The following is an 18,263-nucleotide window of genomic DNA, read 5'->3' as shown; positions in this document are numbered from 1 at the left end:
TTTGGAAAATAAGAGAGAAAAGGTAAATAGAAAATATTATAAAGTTAAAATATTATTAGAATATAATTTTATAATATTATTTTTATTTAGTGATTTGAAAATTTTGAATTGTTTTTCATTTTTTGTTTGAAAGTTTGGAAAAGTTATAATGATTAATTTGAAAAAATTGTACTGATTAGTTTAAAAATATTTGTATTTAAATTATATTTAGAAATGAGATATGATGAGATGAGATAAGATAAGATGAAAATTTTGAGATGAGATCTATTTCCAAACAAATTCTCAGGCCTCATTTAGTTACACAGTTAAGATAAGATATTATAGTTTTGACTTTTTAGGAATTGATAATTTTTAATAGTCACAAAAATATCAAATACATTGTGAAAATATATTATTCGAATGGAGATGATAGCCTTACAATCCAATTATAATTTATTTACAACTTATTAATAAAATAATAGTTTTTTAAAATTTCAAACACAACAAATTAAAATCAAAATTAAAATAAATATTAAAAAATATTATTTTTTTAAAAAATTCTTAGAAAAAATTATAAATAGGTAGTTATTTTATATATATTTTTATTTTAATTATGATTTATTGATTATTCTATCTATTAAGAAAATTAAAATATTTATACCGTAATTATGTATTCAAGTAAAATATATTATTGTAATATAAAACAGTTGTGGGGTGGTTTATTGGTTGGGGATGGATTGGTTTCAGCAGATGAAATTAGGGGTGAAAGTTTAAATCAGAAAACTGGCCCAATCCGGGTGGTTGGTCCGGTATTGGACCGGTCCGGTTCGGAACCGGTTCCTATATTATAAAAACTGGCCCAATCCGGTTCGATTTTTGTTATTTGCTTTTCAGGACTAGACCGGACGAGTTTAAAAATATATACATAAAAATTAAATTTTTAATATTATTTAAATTATATATATAATTATATATCATATATGAAATAATTTTATATTATAATTTATAATATAAAATTTTAATCTTAGTTATGAACATCAGAACTACTTCTAAGCGGTCGGACTGTTATATGAAATAGGTCGGCCCTCCTATTAACTGTTGCCACATCAGAAATCACACAATAATTTCAATACTCTCAACCACACATAATAGATCATTTGCAAGACACGAATTTCACCCACGAGCCCCTCCTTTCCATCTTCTCTTCTTCCCTCTTCCATCGATCACAAACCTGCCATCCATTTGCATCGATTCCACCTTATCAAGCTGCAATAAAAAATTAATAAAAATTCCTTCACTCATGAGCTACCTGAATTGCAAAACCCCCTTCCCCTTATGAAACCCCTTCTCCAATATTTTAAACACTAACTTTCGTCAAACAGTTAGGAGACTTAAACAAGTTTCATAAAAAAACATTGGCCAAAGTATTCAAACACTGAGTTTCGTATTTATACACGTAATGTAAACAAGCCATAAGTATTCAAAGACCAAAGAGAACATTTCTATATAGATATGAGAAATCGAAAGCAAATGCAGAGGCAAAGAAATATTCTCAGTCGAAAGCAAACTCAAGAAACTCATAAATCGAGTTTCTACGAGGGATGGCCATGCATGCGAGAGTCACCCACCATCGTTCACCTCTTTCGTATAGTTTCTGGACCCTTCTAATTGATATAGTTTTTTTTTTCCTTCTTTCTCAATTTCTCTAGGTACGATTGAAATTGCATAGACGCATATAGTTTGTAGACCCTTTCAATCGGTATTGCAATACCCTCGAACTCCTTCAAACCGGTCGAGCTCCATTGTGGCTTGGTGGCAAGGTCTGTCGAAGAGGAACTAGGTCCATCGACTTTGTGTTTTTTGCACTTTCGTTGTGATGGGTGCTTTGGTGGAAGACGAACGAGGCACGGGATGGAGGGCAGTGATGAGTTGTTGATAAGGTGTAGTGATAAATGCACAGTATGTAAAATAGAAAACTTACGTGGAGGGTTGTTATTGGAGGGCTGTTGATTGAATAAAAATAGCCGGATCGGCTTGAAGGATTTTTCTATGAATATTTGTAATTTGTTTGATCATACATGATTAATATAAAATATATTTATTAATTATTTTTATGGTTTACTAAATTCTCAATATATTCTTTTTAATAAATACATTATATTTAGTAATACTAATATTAATATACATTAATAATACAAATATTAATATACATAATATATTACTAATACTAACATTTATACAACGTATTTTTTTATAATAGTTTTTTTTATGAAATTGACACGGATTAAAATTGAAAAACTAGATTGGTAAAATATAACTGATATGGAATTAGTTTTTAAAAATATAAAATCGATATTTGTTCAAAAAATTCTACAAAATTAAATCAAACTAAACCGATTACCCTCTAGATGAGATGGTGGGTTGCAGCATATGTTGCAAGGGCAGTAATGAGATGAATTCGGTATGAATTGAAAAATAGAAAGAGGTTGACGGGTCACGTTGTCACTGTTTTTTTTCAATATTATTGTTGATATGTCAGATAGGGGTGTGCTCCGATTCCGACGAAGTCGGAATCGGAACTCCGACTTCCGATTCCGACTATTGTCGGAATCGAAATCGAGCTCCGATTCCGATTCCGAAAGGAATCGGAGTCCGACTCCCGATCGGAATTCCGAATTCCGAAATCCGAACATGGGTCGGAATTCCGATTCCAGTCGGAATTCTGAATTCCGAATTCCGACTTATTTAGTATGAAGGATTTTATCTTATTTTAAATTTAATTATATACTAATATATGTATTAGTTTAATGTGATTAATCAAAAAGTAAATTTTGCATACCGATCTGCGTATTAATATTGAAAATCTTCATATTCAAAATTTAGATTGATATAATTTTCATTAAAAGTCTGACTATATATTTCCTTTATAGCTAGCTAGGAGCTAATTATACATAATTCAGAAGATCATAAACAATGAATAATAGAAATAACAGCCGAGTTCAAAGTATGATTAAACAGTCCATAAGAACAAACATTTTGATTCAACCAAAAAAGAAACATCATTTGCAGCATCGTAGTTGCCAGTTGGTCATTTGAAGTACCTGAAATTAAGATTAAAAAAAATTCAATCAATAAATGTAACCAAATATTGATTCAGAAAATGTAAGCAAGTAAAAGTAAAATTTAATTACCATTAATACCAAGGACGGAATAAGTTAATTCTGATATCAACTTATCTTTATCCATACTCCATCAGTCATCAGCAACTATACTGGGGTTCACAATTACATCTGTGAAATGATAAAAAAATATAAATTAATAAATTAGTATAATCATAAAAACAATTAAAATAATAAATAATAAATATACAAGTAAAATAAGGTTACCATCTTCAAGCCGATAGCTCTCATCGTCAATGCCAATGCTATCTAGTCCAAGGGGTGTATCACTGATCCAGTTCTGTGTGCAAACGAGGGCCTCCACAGTTGACGGTGACAAAGAACTCCGGAAAGCATCCAACACTCGACCTCCAGTGCTAAACGCCGACTCAGATGCAACCGTCGTAATAGGAATGGCTAGCACATCTCGGGCAATACGGGAAAGGATTGGATACTTGACGGAATTAGCCTTCCACCAAATGCATATCTCAAATGCAGGACTAGGTGCCTCGACCTCTTCCATAAAATATCGTTCAACCTCTGAAGTACACCCCATAATATTCCTCGACGCAACGAGCTGATGATACTCATTTATGATGTCGTAATTCTTACGGCGTCGAGGCAATGCACCTACTGGGCTAAAGTCATCAGAGGGAGGTGTCGGAGTCACGTGTGAGGTACCCGCTGAAGATGAAGGCTGTCCACTATTTTTGTAATGGAAGTACAAGTCATCGAGATCAATTTTCAGCCATGTAATAAACGATGCAGCCTTCATTGCCCCAAGGACGGAATTTGCCCAATATTCTATCACGGCCAACTTGATTCGGGGGTCAAGGATCACAGCCACAAAGAGTAATCTATTTATCTTCTCAACTTGCCCCCAATATTTATTATATTTGGACAACATCCTCTGAGCCATACCAGATAGAAGTCCGCTAGGGTCATCACAACCATCTTCCAAGTGGTGGTGTAGTGTCGAGATCTGACTGAACCATAAGTTTGCAGTCGTGTATGCGGATCCAGATATTTTCATTGTAATATCATAAAAAATCTGCAAAAATGTGACAAAAAATCCTACACTCGTCCAATCATGTGTGTCTGGCGGACCGAGCCCCTTTCCGGCAGGCTCCAGCAAAGCATACTTAAGGCCCCCATCTTCCACCTCCATCCGCTCAAATACTTTCTGGTACCTCTGTGCCACATCCAACATCATATATGTGAAGTTCCATCGAGTGGGAACGTCCAAGCACAGCGTCCGTGAATGTTTTATCCCAAGTTGTTCTTCTATTGCCCTGAATTTTTTCAGCCGTTGGGGAGAAGCCCTCACATACCGCACAATGTTGCGGACTTTGGTAATGGAATCATCAACCTCTTTTAAGCCCTCAGTCACAATCAGGTTGATTATGTGAGCACAACAACGAATATGGATAAACTCATGGTCCCGGATGACATCATCTCTCACTCTTGTATTCCGCTTGAACCATTCGATTGCAGTATCATTGGCACTAGCATTGTCAACTGTAATGCATAAAATTTTCTGAATTCCCCAATCTTTCAAGCAATCATCCATTGCCGCCCCAATTGATGCACCCTTATGATCACTGATTTCTTTGAATCCAATAATCCGTTTTTTTAAAATCCATGAACTGTCAATGTAGTGTGCTGTAATACACATGTAGGAAACATTCTGTATAGACGTCCATGTGTCAGTCGTAAATGAGACTCTCTGGCCAGTCCTCACAAACATTTGTCTCATCTCAGCCTTCTCTTTTAAATGCCTTTTCATACAATCCCGCATCACTGTATACCGTGACGGCATTGAGAATCGTGGCTCAATGAGCTTGACAAACTTGCGGAACCCTCTTTTTTCAACTGTCATAAAAGGCATCTCATCTTCAATGATCATCTCGGCAAGCGCATCTCTCAACAACTTCTCACTGTATTGAGGGATAACCATTTTCTTAACTTGCGTACCATCAGTCGTAGTAGAAGTTTCATAACTCAGTGTTGTCTGATTTTTGGCCGCCAATCCCTTCGCTATCTTATACCTCTGGCAACCATTTAGATGTGATATCAATCCAGTAGTGCCTTGTTTCTTTGAATGACATCCAACTTCTTGGCCACAATGGTTGCAAGCTGTGTGCGGTTCCGAGGGATCACCGTCAACCTTGGTGAAATGTTCCCACGTCCACGATCTTTTTTTATTTGATCGTGGACGTGGTGGCTTGGCACTCGCGGATGGAGGTGGTACATCCGGCTCATCCCCAATACCCATCTCAGCCTCCTCATTAAATGTATCTTCATCTTCTATATTTACCGGGAGTGGGAATCGACTACTTGCACATGAAGTTTATGTTCTGGAAGAGGGTCTCGATCTCGGTGCTGGGGACGGCATTGTGGCATCTTGATCCTGTTCTGGGGTCCCATATGGTTCTTCCTCCATAGCTTCAAATCTGACACATATAAAAAAGGACTGAATTAATATTTTTTATTGCATTTATTGACGTAAACTATTTGAGTGATAGTCACTTAAAATGCATCAACATCTATCTAGGAAGAAAATTAACATTGCATGGCTCCAATATAAATGAAACCCAGAACAGGAAGAAAATGGAACTCAGCTCACAAGTTGATATGTCAGGTCAAGCAGTGTCAATCATACCATGAGATTGATCCCACCACACACCGCTAGCTATACAAGATTTGGATAAACTTATTCCTTAAGATTTTGTTCCCTTTGCAATGAAGTTTATTTTTTAAAGTTAACAAAAAGGAAACGTAATTTCACGACACAAGACAGAGACTTTGGCAAAGAGTGGAGGAGGAGGATATGGTTGATGGTATATCCTCTTTTTGAATACTAAAATAATGAGAGATGTAGTTGAGATCTATGCTTAATACATTATCAATATAAATATTCATGCATTACCTGCACACCTTTTCAAGATCATAAAATATGGAGCAGTTGCAATATTACGTGGATGTTCCCAATTAAAATATGAAGAGAGAACAGTACCCTTTAGGTAAATTGTACTAATTTTGAACTTAATGCATGTTTGGTGCAAGAGTTAGTTGTTGGGTCCATATCATTATCCTCCACACCAGTGACACCACACTCACGTACAAAAAGTGTTGGAGTAGGGTATCTCAAATAATACAAAATATTCTTTATATGATAATTTTCAGCCAAGTTATATATATATAATATATATCTTTATCTCATGATAGTTTTCAGCCAAGTTATAATATATAAATATATATATATATCATTAGTTTTCAATATCTTTATCTCATGATAATTTTCAGCCAGTTGGCTTAGCTACTAAGCCTCTTGATGTCTTACACACAACCTGCTATTAACTCCTCACAAACATGTCCATGCTATATAGCCTGTAGGTCCCAGCGCAGTAATGTATACCTCACAAAGAGGTATTGACCTTAAGGCTTAAGCAGTAATGTATATCTTACAAAGAGTAGACCTCACATGGTCTTCTTTACATATATATTTGTTATTGATACTTCAAACTTTATACTCCCATATATATTTGTTATATATATATGTTATTTGCATATATATTTGTAACTTCACAAATAACATATATATTTGTTATTTGCTTTGCTTGAACCATTCGGATATTATATATATATATAAAAAAAAATTAGGACATATATATGATAATGTAGATATATAAAGTGGACCCCAACATCCACCAAACCAGTGAAACCACGGCTGAAAATATTCAAACATTTTCTTTGTGACATTTCTACAAACAGGTTGCCTTCAATGTCCAAAATCACAAACAAAAAAAATACTGAAAATGCAAAACGGTTCCTCAATATATAATCATTTCACAGAATAACAACGTTGTTCACCATTCACAAAAAAATTCCATACATCAAATAATCCGTTTAAATAAAATTTGGAATACACAATTTATCTCATGATAATTCCTATATTTACCTTACTAAAAAAACTGCTCGGATTCGGCACTGCGGCAGTGCGGCGACGGCTAATCGGTGGGGGCCTGCGGCGTGAGAGGTCTGTGGAGGGATCTAAACTAAATCGGTCTGAGTCGAGACCGTGAGGCGTGAGCGGCAACACTGAACTCTGAAGTCTGAAGTCTTCAAGTCTGAGAGAGTGAGAGGCAAGAAATGTGAGTCATGTGAGTCTGTGACAGAGAGAGTCGAGACGGGTCCTGTCCGTGAGACTTGAGAGCACTCGGCGTGAGAGTTACGAAAAACGGCATCGTTCCCTTTTAAATGGAACGACGCCGTTCCAGTTTTTAAAAAAAATTATGTAGCTGCAAAACGACGTCGTTTTGCAACTGCATAATTTTTTTAAAAAAATCCGGAATTCGGTATTCGGAATCGGAACCAACTTGGGCACCGATTCCGATTCCGACTACCGACTCGGAATCGGAATATTCTGATTCCGATTCCGAGTTCCGAATATTCCGACTCCGCTAGTGTCGGAATCGGAGCGGAAATCGGTCGGAATCGGAAGTCTCGGAATTTTGAACACCCCTAATGTCAGATGGAGCATTTCGTTGAAAAGTTACAAAACAAACAGGGCAAGACTACTATGCCCTCCTCCTGCTATGATTTTTTTTTAATAATTTTTAATAAATTTAAATATTTTTAAAAAAGAAAAAATATATATATTTAAAATTACTTCTTTAATCATTAAATAAATTTTTTTCTTTTTTTCAAACAGTATACTTAAGCTATTACCCAGTCATAATACGCAATATGACCGTTTGGATAGAGAGTTAATATCATCCGTACAGTTCAGATGACGATTGCATTTAAATAATAAAATGATTTTAAATATTATGTGAATAATAATAATAATAATAATAATAATAATAATAATAATAATAATAGAATATAATGAAAATACTCTGCTACCTACCTAAACTGACAATTTCATCTATTTAACCAAGGATAATACTTTATCCACATAAGATGGCTATCGAATGTGGCCACCGATTGTATTTTTTAATTTTTTTAATATATATTTTTTTACTTATTGATTAAGAAAGTATTTTAAATGATATTGTGATTTTTATTTATTTTTAAAAAATGTTTAAATATATTAAAAAATATATATAAAAAATAAAAAAATAAAAAAAAAAATTTGTCTTGCCTTTTCGGTGGCCACTTTCGGTGGCGTTTTTCAGTGGACGTAGCAGCGTCCTTTAACCAAACCGGACCCAGACTCGTGCCCCAGCCGTCCCCCTTGCCTAAGCAGTCATAATTTGATCACTTCCGACAGTTGCAGCAGAGACTTTTCTACACCAAAGAAAAAAGCATAGTCTAGTCTCTAGAGATCTAGAGAGAACACGGCTTGCATGGTTTTACAAATTCAATTCAAAGCCTAACTTTTTTCCCTGTATCTGGAAACTTTCTTTCATCCTAACTTCGGCCTTCATGGCAACTTCCAGCTTTGAATTATCTCAACTATTACGTAGAATATAAAACCGATCGAGATCTTGATCAAAATCACCATAGAAAGAGGTCTTGATTATGGAATTGCAAATGGTACTGTTTCGGATGCTTGTGTTAGTGATCATGTGCTCAGTCAATGCATTCGCAAGAGCACCGAACATAATAAACAATTTAATGTCCACAAGACTGTGGGAATAAAGTAAGCATTCCATACCCTTTTGAAATCGGAAATGGTTGCTACGTCGGAGATTGGTTTGAGATAGTCTGCAGAAATGACTCCTATGATCTGGGATTTCCAAAACCATTTTTGAAGAGGTTCAACCTGGAGGTGCTGGAGATTGACATAGCTGTAGGCAAAATTCGCGTCAACTATGCCATTTTTTCGAGCAGCAAAAATCATTCGGAGTTAGAGAAAAGTCCTTTCGTCTTCTCCGACAACAAAAACAGCTTTGTTGTCATGGGTTGCAACAACTCTGCCTCATTACGGTCCTTGCTCAATGACTCGAATTCATTTGAGTACGGTAGGTGCGAGTCCTCTTGTGACAAGCCTGAATTCACAAATGGAAGTTATTGCTACCCCACAAGCTGTTGCCAAACCACAATCCATTCTCTACAACCATAGAGACAATAGGTTCCAGCCACAATAGTAATGGTAGAAGATGTAAGTATGCATTTTTGGTAGACCAAGATTGGTTTCAGACCAAATTCACAGAGCCGAAACCAAATATGTCCGTTCCAGTGGTATTGGAGTGGCGGCTTGACAATACTTCTTTCTATTCTCTTCCCATACAGAAAAACTCAACGGCAAGGGAATACAAGAACTCGACCTATTATTGTTCTACTTTGATCATGTGGAATACTTTTAATATTACTGTTCAGAATACTACGGTCGCCTGGGAGTGGAAGTGTCGGTGCCAGAGTGGCTACAGAGGAAATCCGTATCTTCTTGGAGGATGTGAAGGTAAATTTCGCTTTCGTAGCAACCTATTTAATCAATTTAATTCTCCAAGTCTTTTGAGTTTTTCTGATAACATATTTATAATAAAACACACCATTTTATATCTTTTATTACCCAATTTAAAAAAAAAATGATTAGTTTTTGAATTCAAAACTATTAAAATCAAATAAAATTTGAATAAATTTAGAAAAGAATAATATTTTCTTAAAGAGTTGCATATATATATATTTGTATATTTTCCTTAACTCACGTGTTTGTCATTGTAACATATTTCAGATGTAAACGAATTATGTGAAAATATGGATGGGTCTTACAGAGCTTGTTTCGAGCCTCCTACCTCTCAGCAAATGAGAGCCATCGTTATAGGTACGTACGTACGTCATCTCATTTTTACCAGTATGTTCTACCTTCGCTCGTTTAAATTGGTTTCACTTGCTTTCCAGTTCCCAGAAATTTTAATGTGGTTTGGATTTTGAGATTAGATTAGATGATTTTGGATGAGTTGAATAAAATATTGTTATTATTGTTTTGAGATTTGATAAGTTGAATTGAGCTTTAAAAAATTTGAATTATTTATTATATTTTATGTGAAAATTTAAAAAAAAGTTATAATAATGAGATGAGTTGAGAATGTTTCCAAATTGTATTTATAGATGAGTTGAGATAGGTTAAGATTAAAGTTGAAAGTTAAATAAAATATTATTAGAATATATTTTTTTCATATTATTTTTATTTTGAGATTAAAAAAAATTAAATTATTTATTTTATTTTGTATGGAGATTTAAGAAAGTTGTAATGGTGAGATAAGTTGAAATTAGTTGAATATTTGAGATATTTTATGAAAACAAACCCGGGTGGTACAAGTTAAAACAAAAAGTACATATTTTGAGAAACAATATTATTGCCACACGAAATAAATTTAGAAGAGACATATTCATGTCCTCGAACCGTAAAATATAGAATAAATTTATATGCTATAAGAGATTGGAGAGAGATTTGAAAGAAAACGTGATTCGTGAAATCGTTTGTATTCTTAGAATATTTAAAAAAATCAATAAATTTATAGTAATGAAGTATTTCGAATAATAAATTTATAATAATATTGCTACGTACTGATATAAGTCTATATATATATATATATATGTACATGCAAAACCAAAGTTATTAATATAATCTTTAAGATAGCAAGGACTAATGACCTTTTCCTATTCCATTGAGTAAGCAGGTATTACTACAAGCTTTGGCGTATTATTTTTGCTTTTTGGTGGATGGTGGTCATACAAACTTATAAAGAAAAGGAAGATGATTAAACAAAAAGAGAAGTTCTTCAAACGAAATGGTGGACTCTTGTTACAACTACAGCTATCTTCAAGTGATCATGTCAATGTTGAGAGCAACAAATTGTTTAGTTCAAAGGATTTGGAGGAGGCCACTGATCGATTTAATGCAAATAGAATACTTGGCCGAGGTGGACAAGGTACTGTTTACAAAGGCATGTTGTCGAACGAAAGAATTGTAGCAGTAAAAAGATCTGTGATGATTGATGAAGAAAAACTGGAAGAATTTGTTAATGAAGTGGTCATTCTTTCACGAATTAATCATAGGAATGTGGTTAAATTACTTGGCTGTTGTTTGGAGACAGAAATTCCTCTGTTAGTTTATGAATTCGTTCCAAATGGAACTCTTGCTCATTATCTTGATGATCAAAATGAGTTTCTACTCACATGGGGTATGCGATTACGAATTGCTACAGAAGTTGCAGGAGCTCTCTTTTACTTGCACTCAGCAGCTTCCTCACCTATTTATCATCGAGACATCAAGACTACAAACATACTCTTAGATGAGAAGTATAGAGCAAAAGTGACCGACTTTGGGACTTCAAGATCTATCGCTATCGATCAAACTCACCTGACCACACTAGTATACGGTACTTTTGGATACTTGGATCTTGAGTATTTCCAATCAAGTCAGTTTATAGAAAAAAGTGATGTTTATAGCTTTGGTGTTGTCCTAGCTGAGCTCTTAACAGGAGAAAAAGCGATTTCTTCTAAACGGACACTAGAAACCAAAAGTCTAGCCACATATTTCCTTAATTCAATGGAAGAAAACAATTTGTTTGATATTATTGATAATCGAGTTTTGAAAGAAGCTAAGAAGGAAGAGATTATTGCAGTCGCCAACCTTGTGAAAAGGTGCTTGAATTTGAGTGGAAAGAAACGACCTACGATGAAAAAGGTGGCAAAAGAGTTGGAGGGGGTACTGCAAATGCCGCAAAACTTGGAAGAGGTACTTGTACTCAAGAATGAAATGTTCGATCAGTATAATGTTGTTTCTACATCAACAATTGCAAGTAAGGACAGCAGCATAGCCTCGTCTTTAGACACTGAGCCATTATTATCGTCTTCAATATTAAGGCGAATAAAAACTTCTTAGACACAATATTTTCCCAATTTCATCTTGTGGGCTACATATAATTTAATCTTTTGGTTGAATATATCTTGAAGATAATGCCATGAGTGTATGATTGAACAGAGATTGTATATGATATGTATGATCTTTTGGTAGAATGAAGCATGCAAACATATACATTTTATGGTCTCAGCTCCTCTGAGCAGCTCTTGATTGCATTCTGATTTTTCACCCTACAGTTTCAAAATTAACAGTAAAGCAAAAAAAATCATATATTTTTTTTATGTCCTTTACGCTAGCAACAAAGCAAACATACCCTTTGACCTCAAACTAGCTAGAAGTTCCGCGTGCTATTAGAAATGCTAGTTCACTTATTCTAGTTTTGTTTTATCTATCTCATCAGTTGGCTCTTCTATAAATATATAGAGCTCATTTTGATGTAAAGAGAACACGCTGCATCCAAAATGATAAGCCACGTCGATTAGCTAGAAGTTTTAAACAAAATCCCAAATATTTGGGAGGAAGTTGACGGGAAATGCAAATGGAACGTAACGACGTACTGGCATGCGTGCGTGCATTGGGTCTTAGCAACGTGCATGGACTGGGTCATTTTATTTAAGCTTAATGTTATCTTTCTGTTGCGTTTTATTTCGGTAATACGTGGAGTCCATTTCCATTATTTCATTTGTTAGGCGTCGGTTACTGGTAGTAGCCTTAGGATGTTCCTCTATTTTTCGGCTTACTCTTTTTTTCAGTTTCATGTATATGGTCTGCTATTTAAGCAGCATGGATTATCAACGAAAGGGAGAAAAATTATTCCAGTTAAACTGTGGTACATCCTCACCCGAAGAAGATATTTCCGTGAGTATTTTTATTCTCATTTACACGAACCTATCACAATACAATTTAATTAGTTTTCTCGATGATCAGTACGTACTTTGTCTTCATTCCTTTTTTTCTCTCCCCCAACTCCATTTTAATTTGTTTAATTAGTTCTTACCCATGAAAGTCTCCTAGGCATGTTTTGGGACTAATCAAAAACTGTTCTGTGTCTCTGGGTTGGATTAAAAAACCATCTTCTTTATAAGATTATTCGTAATAATTTTTTCTTCATGTCATACTTCCATAGGGGATCTAGCTATCCAATGGCAAACTTCAATTGATAGACATGCATGATGCCCATGACAAACACATACATCTCCCCAACATGATGCCCATGCACTAACCCAATAAATTTAAGCAAGTTGAAACGTGGATGCACCCATGACCCACACACAAGATATATATTTTTTGAGTGAATGTGCAAGCCATGGTACTGGGTCTGTGATCTCTTAATTTCATCCTAACAAGCAACTTGTAGGAATGCTGAATGCCAGTAGTGAGATTATAAGTAGATTTCATGGGCCCAAAACCACTAATCAAAGAGGGAATTAAGAGATTTTAAAGGGCCAAATTAATAGAATCTGATATTAATTATTTCTAATCAACTCTTCTTCTTCTTTTTTTTCAGTCTTATCCAATATTGCTATACGGACTTTGTTTTGTTCTCACCTACAGCCACAAGATTAATGTATAGATGGTCTAATGATGCATGCTTTTTTTCAATATAAATGGTAATAGGCAGAGTTGCTCACAGTGAGGGGATGGAATGGCTGAAGGGTGAAAACGTAACACACAGAGAGAGAGCAGTGGCGATGAAAAGAAAAAGTGAAAAGCCCTCATCCCTAAATATTAAAAGCGTCAGACTTTTCAAATTTTATAAACAAAATAATATTAAAAACTTATATTTAAATAATTTCTTAATTTTATAATATTTTTATTCAACATTTTTTCTTTCTTTTTTTAAAACCTAATAAAACATCTTAACTCAAACTATTTCATTATTATTTATACAATTATGAAATATTCGTATATGCTTTTATGTTAAGAGTATTTTAAATCATATGTGAATAATAGTGAAATAGTCTGTGAATAATAAAATAATAATAATGACTAATTTATAAATAGTAATAAATTATTTATAAATAATAATAAAGTAATATGAGTTTTATTTTTTTTTTAAAGAAAAAAAAATTAGTTGTATAACCAAATGAGTCAATTTTTTACAGAATGATTGAACACTTACCATTTACTAATCTCTTCCACGAAATTTTCAATAAAAGAGAAGGTGAATGATTGCTCTTCAATAAAGGATTGCCAATAGGAGTAGCACACGGTAACTTTAAATGTTAAAAAAAGACGTACAAATTCACTAGTAGTAACTTTTGTAAACATTTAAAAATAAGAAAAAAATTTCATAATGCACTAAGTGCACTTTTGGGAGACAAACTAGCATTTTCAGGGGGGGAAAAATGTGTTCTAAGTTATCCCATTTCATTTATAGTATGTGCAACTAGATTGGTTCGAGTCATACCTCCATTGTTACTTGATGAGTCATTCGTTTCTCTTCAAATCTTGAAAATGGTGTGTGCAGTTTTGTTTTTGGAGAGGAGGTACTTCTCGCATGCTATGGCTCTGAATCCAATGGAGAGTGAGTGTCCAAAACTAAATTCATTTCATTGTGAGCCCACGAGAACCATGATGGACCTTGCAGCTCTATCTTTGTCCCTTGTGTAAGCAAAAAATACTCAAAACATTAACCTTGTTTTGGTCTTTTATGCCAAGAATGATTGGTATATCTAGTTTGAAAGAGCTTAAAAAGAATATCATGCAGCTGATACCATCCCTTTTTATTTTTTGGCTAATAAATAAAAGAATTTATATACTGACGTGACTTAAAGTAATACGTTACATTAAACCATCACAAGATATAAATTTTATTGTGTAAGATATATATGTAGAACCAAGAAATCAAATAAACCATGCGAATAGTCAATATGTTGATTCTTTTTGCCATCACAACTTTAAAGGAAAATGTTCAATTTACAAAAAATTATTTTATAATTTGATTGTGTTAGATTCTAAAGTTGATTTGTTTTAATTTCTAATATAATTTTATAGTAACTCTCTTTGTGAACTTAGGCAATCTGAACTTTGAAATCTGCGAATTGGACTGGTATGACTATTTTCACTATGAGTTGTAATCTTATATTTTGGGCCAAAAAAATGTGTGTTGTTGGGATTATCAAAGCCCATGATTGGGATACAAGTTGGTGAAGGCGTGATGACTTCAAACAAACCCCTCCTCTGCTCGCACAAACGCAGGTAGACACACTCCACAAACACAGGCAGAAACAAACGCATTTCTCGGTAGGATTTGTTAGCCAAACCCTAGGCTCTCCTGCTCCTTCTTTTATACATTTGCTTTGATGAATGTGGTTTTCGTAGATGATCATTGGATGCTATTTTTTGACATTCTTTTATTTGTTTTCGGAGTAATTTGCAATATGCTGCACTGAGTGCTTTGAGAAGACTTCCTCTGGATCCCGGAACTCCCGCATTTCTTCATCGTGCTGTACAGGGGTAAGTTCTTCATTCTTTCACTGATTGTTTTTAAGGTGTTGGATTTCCTGTTGCAAGGTTATGGTGGGATGCTTGAAGCAGTGACTTAGTGGGTTTTGATGGAACTAGAAGTTTATCTTTGGGGATTTTGTTCTTTTGTGAAACTCTAGGATTTGATTTTTGTTGTGATTCCTAGTCCATACTAAAATGAAAAGAAATGCAACAATAAAAAGTCTATCGAACTCAAAAAAAAAAAAAAAAAAAAAGAATTGCAAACTGACTTTTCACTTTAGAGATGAGGAATGCTACACAACCTTCCAACACTCCACACTCCACTTTTTTTCAAATTTTTAATATTTTTTTAATATTTTTTTTTGAATTTATTCTTTTTAAATTAAATTAATTATTTTATTCATTATTTATATATTAAATATTTGATAAAAGATAAAATAATAAAAATTAAAAAAAAATGTGGAGTGTGGAGTGTTGGAAGGTTGTGAAGATTTTTTCTTTTCAGGTTGTGTTATCTTCCTAGAAGTGTGAAAAATAATTCAGGACTTTTCTTTCTTTTTTTCTTTCTTTCTTTATTGGTAATATAAACATTACATTAAAAATATTGATATATAAAAATCCAAGTATAAAACTCTCGCACAGTTATTTTATAACAAAAAATGAACATTATTATTAAAAAATGTGAAAAAAATACTTTTCCTTGATGTGACCTTTTTTATTTATTTATTTTTTATTTTATAAAAGGCTTGTATTAAACTTGTTTACTTAAAACTTATTCCTAAAATTACTCTTATAGCTAGTATAGACAGTTGGGAGAACACCTAATAAGGAATAATGATATATACAAGTTTTAAATGTGTAAGCATCAAGTAAGTCTTTTATTAAATAATAATAATAATAATAATAATAATAAAAATAAAAAGTGAATCTCACTGTGAAGAAGTGTGAAAAAATTTACTTTTTCTTAACTAGACCTAATTTTTTACAAAAGACTTACGAATCCTGATGGATTTGGAGCTTATCCCTCTTATTACTCATCTATAAATACCCAAAACAAGTTAACACTAAAGAAAAGTAAAACAAAAAATGACTACGAATAGCCTACAGTTTCATATTTCATGGCATGAAAAGCAAGAAATTGAGTTCATGGATAAATAGACATATAAAGTGCATTTCTATAATCGATTACACACAATCAATCTGCAAGTTGGAGTTTCCATATCATTATCGGGACACAAATCAAACAATCCTCGATTACAAATTTAGAGGAAATTTTAAATAGAATTTCTTAAGAACAATGCATCGATTCAAAATCAAGTCCCATTAAAATAAGTGATGCTATTAATTTTAATCTCTCCATTTGTTTTTTGGAATAAAAAAAAAACTAACTTAATCAAAATAAATAAATAATTAATTAATTAAGTCGGAATTTTCCTTGTGGGTATACTTAATTTTTAAAACTGGGAGATGCCATTATTCATACAAGTGCACAAATATTTATCTACTTTTGTCCATTGTGTAAGCAAAAAATACTCAAAACATTGACCTTTTTTTGGTCTTTTATGCGAAGAATGATTGATATATCTCGTTTGAAAGAGCTTAGAAAGAATATCATGCGGCTGATACCATCCTTTTTTTTATTTTTTGGCTACTAAATAAAAACATTTTTATACTGACGTGACTTAAAGTAATATGTCATATATATTTACTTTATAATAAAAAAAATTTATAATTTTCTGAATCACATTATACCACGACAATATATAAGATTTATTATGTAAGATGTATGTGTAGAACCAACAAACTGAATATAAACTATAAACCATGTGAGTAGTCAATATGTTGATTCTTCTTTTTGCCATCATAACTTCAAAGGAAAATGTTCAATTTACAAAAAAATATTTTATAATTTGATTGTGTTAGATTCTAAAGTTGATTTGTTGTAATTTCTAATATAATTTTATAGTAACTCCCTTTGTAAACTTAGCCAATCTGAATTTTGAAATCTGCGACTTGGACTGGTATGACTATTTTCACCTTTGAATTCTAATCTTTATTTGTTGGGCCAGAAAAATGTGTGTCGTTGGGATTATCAAAGCCCATGATTGGGACACAAGTTGGTGAAGGAATGATAACTTAAAAGAAATATATAATGATCTGTAGTTTCTTCAAAAGCTTGAAAAAAGTTGGGAATATCAAATAAACTTTCTTTTAAGTAAATTTATGGTAAATTTTACAGTTCCATGAAGATGATGAACTCTGAAGCAACAGATACATAGAATCTTTGAATTAAAAAAATAAGCTGAAAACAGATGGAATATGGAATAGAGAAGTATTTTGCACTTGAAAAAAGCTTATTAACCTGTAATTATATATAAATATATATATACATATATTATATTTATAGATTTAAAAAGTAGGCTGCCTGGACTATGTGATGGTGCACGATTTGAGTTCATTCGCCCGGTGGTAATATTAATTTAGTGTTGTTTTTGGAATGATGTGAAAGAACAAGTATTGTAGAAGACTTAAAGCTGTCGTGTCATACCCTTTTAAATATATATTTATTATTTTTTAAAAAAAAATTTATTGGCATTAACTTATAGATTACTAGAATAAAAATTAAGATAATATTTATTAGAAAACAAACAGCTAGATTCCTTTGTCGAAGAAAATAACTCTTAGAAAGTTGTGAATATGGATCTTGACCTATCTACATAACCGTATGTGTCTCTATCAGTCACAACATTAACGTAAATAAATAGATAGGCTGAAAACCTCAATGCAACACTCTTCATATAAAAAATTATGAGGATTTACAATTCATAAATAATTGGTTCATGCAAATACTTGATCAA

General features: G+C 33.0%; 1 protein-coding gene across 1 annotated transcript; it reads left to right on the top strand.

Annotated features, from left to right (window-relative positions):
* Positions 1 to 6,547: 6,547 nt before the first annotated feature.
* On the top strand, positions 6,548 to 11,976 carry LOC122306214 (wall-associated receptor kinase-like 10). The gene is made up of 4 exons (XM_043118650.1): positions 6,548 to 6,566; positions 8,771 to 9,106; positions 9,820 to 9,909; positions 10,769 to 11,976. The coding sequence occupies exons 1-4, from the start codon at positions 6,548 to 6,550 to the stop codon at positions 11,974 to 11,976; spliced, it is 1,653 nt and encodes a 550-aa protein (XP_042974584.1).
* Positions 11,977 to 18,263: the final 6,287 nt, after the last annotated feature.

The sequence above is a fragment of the Carya illinoinensis genome, chromosome 4 (assembly GCF_018687715.1).
Source record: "Carya illinoinensis cultivar Pawnee chromosome 4, C.illinoinensisPawnee_v1, whole genome shotgun sequence".
NCBI classification, from domain to species: domain Eukaryota; kingdom Viridiplantae; phylum Streptophyta; class Magnoliopsida; order Fagales; family Juglandaceae; genus Carya; species Carya illinoinensis.
The sequence above is the reverse complement of the archived record's forward strand: the minus strand, read 5'-3'. Positions and strand labels throughout refer to the sequence as shown.